General features: G+C 32.3%; 1 protein-coding gene across 2 annotated transcripts; it reads left to right on the forward strand.

Annotated features, from left to right (window-relative positions):
• Positions 1-352: 352 nt before the first annotated feature.
• On the forward strand, positions 353-7777 carry LOC128240235 (cephalotocin receptor 1-like). 2 transcript variants are annotated; one of them, XM_052956768.1, is made up of 3 exons: positions 353-689; positions 4141-5152; positions 6740-7777. In XM_052956768.1, exons 1-3 carry the CDS (start codon positions 597-599, stop codon positions 6970-6972), a joined length of 1338 nt encoding a protein of 445 aa, XP_052812728.1. In that variant the 5' UTR covers positions 353-596; the 3' UTR covers positions 6973-7777. The 2 variants fall into 2 exon arrangements, with proteins under 2 accessions (XP_052812728.1, XP_052812729.1); XM_052956769.1 differs by having other exon boundaries at positions 562-583.
• Positions 7778-9382: the final 1605 nt, after the last annotated feature.

Raw genomic sequence — 9382 nt, forward strand, 5'->3', positions numbered from 1 at the left:
AATATTAACTCATATCATAGAGAACCAAATATTGTTTTTTTCTTGGAAATGGACTCCGTATGAAATGGAAATCGGCTTTCCGCCGAAGACGCAAGTATTGGTTCGCATCATTCCATCTCCAGTGGCGCTGGTTGGGCAGTTGGATGAAGGCAAATAGTCGAAACAGTTATTGGTTATTTACTGAATTAATATAACCAAGCAATTTTCTTCTTATGGAAGATGTATTATTGTAATGGGTATGAGACGGTTTATATGATGTGTTTATGAAAATAAGTATTCTAATAGATGTTATAAAAGCATCGATACAGAGAATTAAAAGTTTAAGTGAAAAATAACGTAATTTTAATTGAACGTCAATTGCTCGGCAAAAATGAATTAATGACGTATAAAGTGCCATTCGTTGACTTTCCTGCATCAGAAGGTGTCTGTTCTGCATTATTGAAACCTTTAAGGATATTGTTACTACTGTTCTGGGGGATAAACAATGTTATTTAAGAAAATATTATATGTGCTGATATTTTTACTTGTGGGCTGGATATAATAATTGTAATATATCAGTGTGTCAGGATTTAGATAGTGTTATGTGAGTATTATTAATGAATATACTTCAAGTAAAGCCTTTAAAAACGTGCAATTTAAAGAAGGTGTTTATCAATAATTTACATTCGGATTTCACTAGCATATCTAAGGTAAGTAATAAAGTAATTACCTTTGATTTTCATTGTAAATTGTAAACATTTATTCAGGGGTAATATCTGAAAGTATACATAAACACATTCAAAATAATCATTGAGAATTAACATGAAATAAGTTAAAAAATATTAATATAAATTTCAAAAAGCGACGGTAAAAATAGTAGCGTTGCAGCTTATGGTAGAAAAATCACAACCACAATGATAAATTAATATCAAATCGTTGATTCGAAAAAGAAACACCAGGCCATTGCAATATACATAAATACACACTATTGGATACGAAACAACTACAGCAACATACCTTTACAGAGATATGTATTACTTTATAAATACAGTAAAAGTAATTTAGATACTGGTTAAACTTGATTTCATGTAGATTGCAATGAATCAACGTTTATAATGTGCCTTTGTGTTTGGATTATGTGAATTCTTGTGTGCGAATCAACCAATAGAAAAATATACATTTTTGTGAGGAAGATTAATGCTAGTTTTTCTACCGGTATAAGTACTTTAAATAGAACTTGAGAAACGTGATTTCGTAAACTAGATTGCAGTGAAACAACGCTAATTATATGCCATTATGTGTTCACTGTGTGCATTTATTTTTGCGAAACAACCTATAGAAGAAAAACATTGTTAGGTCTATTTACAATAGCAAATCCAATTTACCGTAAATTTGGAGTTCTGCTTGATATGTTGAAGTTACTTCACCCTCCACCCTAGGTAATGAAGTTATAAGCACGCGTGTAATATACCGTTGGCTAGTGCTGTAACTGTTTGTACAATTCCGTGCAATAAGAAGCGTGCTTAAATTTAAATATCAACTCCTGAAATATAGCTATTGGTGTTTACTTGATAAATTATATTGCGATCATACTCTGAAACAGACAGTAAATACCATGATTTTCATAAATACTTATCGATGATTTTTATTAAAAATACATGACACATACTATTGTTATGATTGAAAATCAAATTGAGCACTGACTATAATCAACCGTCTCTAGCAGAAACGTGTTTCATATCATATATCCATTATTTTTTGAAATGTTGAGATCCATGTCTTATATTTTTCATAAGAAAATAATCGAAAATATTTAACCTTTGTACGACATTCTCGGCATTCAGAACATGTTTTCACAATTTACGTTAACTATTATTTAAAATAAATATCAGAATCAGAATGCAAAATGAATGTTTTACTAAATTACTCACGAGAAGATATGATTCCTAAGAATGTAATTGCATGTGGTTTTATTCAAATGTACATTTTTGTGAATTGTCTCTATCCTGTATGCATGTGAAACCAGGAAAACTCGGAGAAAAAACATACAACATTAGAAGCAGGTATATTTGTCAAAATAGCTTTTAAACTCCACTATTATGTTTAACCGTCGCCGCCCTCATCCGGTTGGACAAACATGTGATAGATACAATATGATACATTATTAATATAAGAACATGCACAATTAAAACAAGCATTCATAGTCAAACGTTGGTTACAAGATACTATGTTACAAATAAACCAGGAAGACATTCATACAAAGTAAACGTGATTGTCTGTATCTGGATACTGCTAGTTGCAGTTTTTACACCGCGAGGTTTGGCAAGCAATTGCGAGTCGAACTTTCCGAAAATTAATAATCTTTGTGGCGATGTCTGTTGAAAATCTAGCTTAAACAGTATTTGCGAAATAAACAATGGTTGTACAAGACATATAATGGCATTTAATTATTTTAAGGAGTAACGGTAAATCACTCTTTCATAGCAATCAAGTTTTCTAAGTAAAATGTGAAATAAAAATATTAGAAAAATAAGGTCAAGGAATGTTAAAAAAGCTAGGCACTCAATATTTTAGATGGAAAGGCTAAGACCAGACGATTGTTTTGTTTTGTTTTTCGAACTTTGAAAAAAAATGATGTGCGCAGGAGGAGGAAAACAAAAATCAACATTGATCAGGTTTTTGTTAATAAGTTATTTAATTTTCCAAGTTTCTGTTAACACTATGTATGAATATAAAATTAGGTTCATTCACAGACTGATTTCATATGAATATAACTTTGGTTATAACAAAAGATTTTGGAAACACATTTTGTCTTAAATATGTTCACATTCTTGATATTTGATATGGCTAGAACAATGGTTATGGCAATAGTTTGTATCTTAATATAAATTCACAAACGTCATATTTAAAATATGACTAGCACTTTACTTATAACACTAATTTGTACATTGTTTTGTTCCAAAAAACACCAATAAACAGTCAAACTTAAGTTGTTGTTTTTAAATTCATCGAATGCCTTAAATGCATAAACACGTTCTATTGAATAATGAGTGTCAATTGCCGATGACATGTTTCTTTTGTAACGTTCTCATTAGTTTCATTTATCTCAATCCTTGTGATATGTGTATCAATGGTTCTAGAACACTGAATACCAAGTCAATCGTTTTATTTTATGATTGTGTTTATCGTCATATATCATGTTTGGTTTATGTTTTAAACCCATTTACCAGTCTGTAAGAAGACCAGCGTGGAACCCTTGTTTCACAAAATGTACATTAATCAAGGAAATGTGTGTTAGACAAAATTGTTTTTCAAAATTTGTTATAATGGGCAGGAAACACCTTCTTGATATACCTTGTGAATTTTTTAATAAGATTTTTGTTCAATTCACGTAAGTTCAAAGTGCACTTTAAGACACGAACAATCGAGATTATTAATTGTTGTTATTTTCTTGTAAATAATGTTGTGCGTTTTATTCCTGACAATAAACAGTGTAAATGTTGATCCTAAAAACGAGTATTGTTTACAGTTTCGTTCGAAACTTAAGTATTTAAATTGTTTCATAATTTGTCAGATGTTTGGCTTTCCACAAATGGGTGTATATATGGTTGAGGATAATGAGTAATCCATTCACGTTGTCAATCATGGTAATGGAAGAGTTGAAAAAGTCTGAACACAAACATGAATTAACAAGAGGCATTGTGCTTTATATGAGGATGAGTTCTCTACATCTCAAACACGGAATATATCAACTTGTTTGATATTCTTCTTTTTTGTTAAAGATTGTGTGAATGGGCTACATTGTTATTGTTGGCATGGTCCGTTGAGGTCATTGGATATGTGTCAATGACTCGTGAAAAGGAAATATCGATGAAGCTGATATTCAATAAAAAAATGCTCTTTGTGTTTTACCAGAATCCAGAAGCATTCTGCAATCATTTTTTTTTCTTTGAACATAATTATTTTAACAACGTTATAAGCATTATTGACCGATGATGTTCAATCCAATAAAATATTCTCTACAAAGACTATATCCATGAAAATAATAGCTGTTTATTTTTAAATTATACGGTTGAATATCTTCAAATTATATGTAATTAAGTTTCCTCAGAATGTGTTATGCACATGAACAAAAGTGTAAAATGTTGTAATGTATTTCAGGAATTTTCTCTGTGGTTGGCAACTATGAATACAACACGTTCAATCATTGTCGGCTCGAGCGACGAGGGTCTTTATTGGCTAAACAACGATACGAGCGAAATCGTTGACAAGCAAATGGGCATTGAAAATGGAACTATCAACACCAATATTACAGATACCGGAAGGAATGAAGGGCTAGCCCAAGCAGAAATTGCTGTGTTAGGTGCAATTTTATGCATGGCCTTACTGGGTAACTTGATCGTTATCGTTGTTCTTATGTACAAGAAGAGGAAATTAAGTCGAATGCAAATGTTCATTATTCACCTAGCGGTTGCTGATATTTCTGTAGCCCTTTTTCAGGTATTGCCACAACTTGTGATGGATATTACATTTAAATTTGATGGAAACAATTTTCTTTGTAAGCTTGTAAAGTACATGCAAGTTGGAACAATGTATAGCTCCACCTACGTATTAATCATGACCGCATTAGACCGTTATCTGGCTATATGTCATCCGCTAAATTCGCAGATATGGACAAGAAAGAGAGTACATGTTATGGCTGCAATAGCATGGATCCTTTCTGCCATATTTTCATTACCACAGTTATTTATCTTTTCGTACAAACAAAGATTTGATGGAGTTTACGACTGCATGGACAATTTTGATTTGCAAAAGCAATTTTGGACATTGCAAGCTTACGTTACATGGATATTCATATCAGTATATGCCGTTCCTTTTGTGATACTGACCATATGCTATACAAAGATTTGCCATGTAGTTTGGGTAAGCGTGAACGCAAAAGAGACACACAACGCAGTCCATCGCAAAACACAGTCCAGAAACGGGTCTTCGCGGTATCACACCGTGGAGACTGTAACAAACCCGAGAGCTCACTCAAAGAAAATGATCAAGTCCAAAATCAAGACTGTAAAACTTACACTTACTGTTGTGATCTGCTTTATCGTATGTTGGGCGCCATTCTTCATTACACAGATGTGGTCAGCGTTTGATATGAACGCACCTTACTTCACAAGTGAGTATGGTATTGCCAATAAATGATTGATGTTTTGTACATGGATGTCTGTGTAACGGTACTTAATGTTTTTGTCCATTTTGCTAAATGGCTCAGAAAATTATCACCGACAAATATGCTTATACTTAAAAGAAATTATTCTATACCACCGTTTACTTGCATACTGCATAGCAGTCCAGTTTTTCTATTTATACAATTAGGCTGTGTCAGTGTTATACCAATGTTGATTTCTTACAATGTTCAGCTATACCCGTGTATGTTAGAGTGGCGCTGTGCTAGGGACTTTATACATACTGCACATGTTCTTTTCTAAATACAACCCACATAGCAGGGAAATTTGTCAATATCGCTAAGGTATTCCACACTTCAAAAAAATTTGAAAAACAGTCCGGCTAAGTCTGTTTCCCGGTCGGTATCACCGGGCCTGTACGACCTTTTATGTTTACATTTCTTTGTCTCATTAGTTAAAGAGCGACGATAATACAATGTTTGTGTCATTTTGCGGATATTCATCGGTGTTTCTGTTTTTATTTATTAAAAATTGTTAGAGTGTTTCGTATCTTATTTTTTTATGTTAAAATTGTTTTAAAATGTGTTCGTTTATAAAATCTGAAGAAAATATATGAGAACTTTTAAAAAAAAATCAGAAGGCAAATTTAAGTAAATTGGCTGCGGTCGGTAATGAAAAAGAAATTATAACATATCAAAACAACTATGACATTAAACACCTGCACAAGACTGAAAATATCAGTAACGATTATACCGAGCCCACTGGTGTAATTTAAGCATAAACACAAGATGTACGTTAGGTTTTCTAACAATTGACTTTCTAGAAAACATTTTAACAATAAATGTTTCTTTCTAACAAGTTTACATATATTATTATCGTTTAAGCAGAACTGATTATATAAATGGATGAACAGCACCCGAAGAATACCGACGATTTGATGATATTGTAATAGCTAGTGTTTAGTTTTTGGAACAACTATTACTTTTAGGTAATATCATTGCAAATTTAATGCTCCCGCCAAGTTTTAATAATTACACTAAAATTTGGGTTATCTGGCACTGCCTTCCATGTAATTTGTCCCTTACATAGTTTTTGAATTTTATGTCATTAATGACATATCATAGCTATGCCAAAGCTATTGACAAGGTATAAGCTATGTACTTATAGTTTTTTTTATCGAACACTCATTATTTACAGGTCATAGCTTCTTGCCGCATTGACACCAATTCTTTTTTCACCAATTCATCGTGCCAGTATATTTTCTTCTTACAAAACTGTATTTAAACACCAAGTCTTGTGTGCCTCTTGCATAATCTAATTAGCATATCATGTCATGGATATCGCAACGCTACTGACTAGTATTTACTCGTTTTATTATTCCTTTTACCAAGCCTGCAGTATTGTATTTAAAGAACGTATCATGGCTATCGCAACGCTTCTTGCTACCCTCAACTCCTGTACCAATCCTTGGATTTACTTCGCAATCTCTATGTATATCTCTTACATTTGTAATCGCAAAGCTTCTGGCCAGTCAGAGCTCTTGTACTTGTATTTACTTTGCATTCTTCTTTTTACAGGTCATATAATGGCTATCGCAACGCTTCTGGCCAGTCTCAACTCTTGTACAAATCCTTGGATTTATCTCGCATTCTCCAACAAACTGTGCAATAGAAGAAAACCAACGTCCATGAAAACCTGGATGTCAACTGCAAACACATACATGTCTGAAACAGAGAGAGATCATTTGCGCATGCGGCAGTTAAATCCGGAAAATATGTCATTGTCGTTGTCCAGGTCATTCAATGACTGATACTTGACAAGAATAATAAAAATATTGATTTATAATAAGTTGACACCATGCTACATACATTCAACAAGCACAATACTGATTATATTCCATCAAATCAACATTTGTTTTATCATATGAATACTAATTGCTTAAAATTATACGTGTTATTTTCATGACCAGTTGCTACATGCTATTGGGAAAATTATTACATTTAGCTTGGCACATCAAGCTTACAATCCGATGCACAAAGGGAGTTGCAGTTGTTAAGATTCACATTTGTTGATGTTGATGTTGCTGTGATGTCGTAGTTTGTACACATTAAGTGATTTTTATTTAGAGCGTTTTGTGTTAAAGCGATCAATAAGCTTAACTTCAGATGACATATATGAACAAGCACATGAATGCTAGAAAAAAGTATTGTCTAGATCTACATTTGTTATTTTGATATTCAGAGATGTTTACTTTTTTATTAGTAAGGATCTTTAATTAATCCTAAATGGAAAAAGGAACAACCACCATGAGCTGTATTTATTATCTATATATGTATACATATTGAATCAAACTTTATACGTATTTTTTTATTTTCAAGAGTAACGCTAGGGACAAACATGTATTTTACGCTCATGTGAACATGTAATCGGTATATATAAATATCTCTACAAGAATTACAATATACAGAACAATTGTGTTACAACACATGCTCTATAGCTTCCACGGTAACACATTACAAGAGACAATATCATTATGAATATAAAAAAGATTATGTAATATTTTAATAAAGAACACACAAGTTCAGCATGAATATCCAATAAAAATTATTGCGATTTTTTTTGTTTGATTACGGAAAGAAACATCTTTTAAAGGTATATGATTAATGCTTTATCTTGTGTTTACATAACAGGGTATATAAATCCTAATTCAAGCAAAAAATCAGCCTTAATAATAATGAAACGATTTCGCACTCGTCGCTTTTGACGTAAACACATTAACATCCTCCATACGGTGAATAACGCTACAACATTTAACGCTCATTCAAATGCCGAACTTAGCAAATGTATTTTTTTGTCATAAAATTAAGAACAACATTTATTTAGGCGATTTTCAGAGATTTTTCCATGGCAAAAACATTTATGTTACATAAGTAGTGCGTGATTAATTCACTGATCATTGCATTTGAAGATTAAAAATTTGTTGTTATTGATTTGTTAAATGCTACTTTCTATGTTAAGTAGTCCATTCATTTATTGAGCTTTGTTCTATGAACACATGTACTTACAGAAACATAACACATGTTGTTATAAGAGGATGTCCATTTTTCTTCAGCTAAACAAGAGCGAGATCAATAGCCATATTTGTTCACGAAGAATGAACATTGCCTGATATTGTTTGTACAGGCGGTGGTCGTATTTGCTGTATGATGTCTTCCTTCTGGAATAATTTTACAATGATTGACATATGGACTAGAAAGTGTGTTTCCTTTTCAATATGTTGCTAATTTCTTAAATGTCAGTTGCTTTAACAGAGCGGTGATTTTCACAGAAATTAGAATATTTTTTTTCTAAATATAAGTAACACATTTCATATGTTCGTGTGGCTAAAGTAATTCAACGACTAAACGTTCGTTTATTTTATAGATAAGTATAAAATTATTATTGAAGAACTTATATGTTATGTTAGAATTATGCCTGACACAAAACGATCGCTTATATGCCCCTCTTGAAAATCTGGTTTAGTCGCCTGGAGATGATCATTATTTCTTCTTTGAAGTTGGAACGTCAGAATGACTGATATACTTTAAAACTTGTATAATGTATTCAAGATAACGGCATTTAACATGACATTCAAATACTTGTTCACGTTTAGAGTAGTGTCCTGGCGATGTGTTTACTCAAACTGAAGTTGTAAGGGGGTTGTTAACTGAAATCCACATACAATCGTTATATGACTGATTATGACTCCAGGATGCATTGATCTTCCTGAAACTTTAAAGAATGCAATCATTTGGACGAATTACCAACCTATTTCCCCGAATGCCTTTGTAATCATTAAATGTGTATCAATATGATATAAATAATTTTGGATTTCATTGTGTTCAAATTGCCTCGAAATCCGGCAGTGCATGATGGATTTTTGTACACGCCAGTGAATTTCCTTTCTTTGTATTCAAAGTTTAAAAGATGTAAGTGGAATAAGCTTTATTAACCGCTAGTCAATGTTAGCAAGTGAAATAGTCCTGTTTAATAATTTGTAGAAACATTATTGCACATCGTCCCTTATATTCAATACTGTTTTGCTCTGAAGTTGGCCAAGTATCGAATGGAAATCGCTGGAAATCAATTTTGCTCTGAGGACGTAACTTTTAATTTTGTTTGTATTATTCCACCTCTGGAAGTAAAAGTCAGGCAGTTTGATTGAAGACAATAAGCGTGAA

Source organism: Mya arenaria, chromosome 7 (genome assembly GCF_026914265.1).
Source record: "Mya arenaria isolate MELC-2E11 chromosome 7, ASM2691426v1".
Lineage (NCBI taxonomy): Eukaryota > Metazoa > Mollusca > Bivalvia > Myida > Myidae > Mya > Mya arenaria.

Coding starts and splice junctions, on each gene's coding strand:
- LOC128240235 (XM_052956768.1), top strand. CDS start 597: ATGAATATACTTCAAGTAAAGCCTTTAAAAACGTGCAATTTAAAGAAG. Junction 690..4,140: donor ATTTCACTAGCATATCTAAG/GTAAGTAATAAA, acceptor AATGTATTTCAG/GAATTTTCTCTGTGGTTGGC. Junction 5,153..6,739: donor GAACGCACCTTACTTCACAA/GTGAGTATGGTA, acceptor TTCTTTTTACAG/GTCATATAATGGCTATCGCA.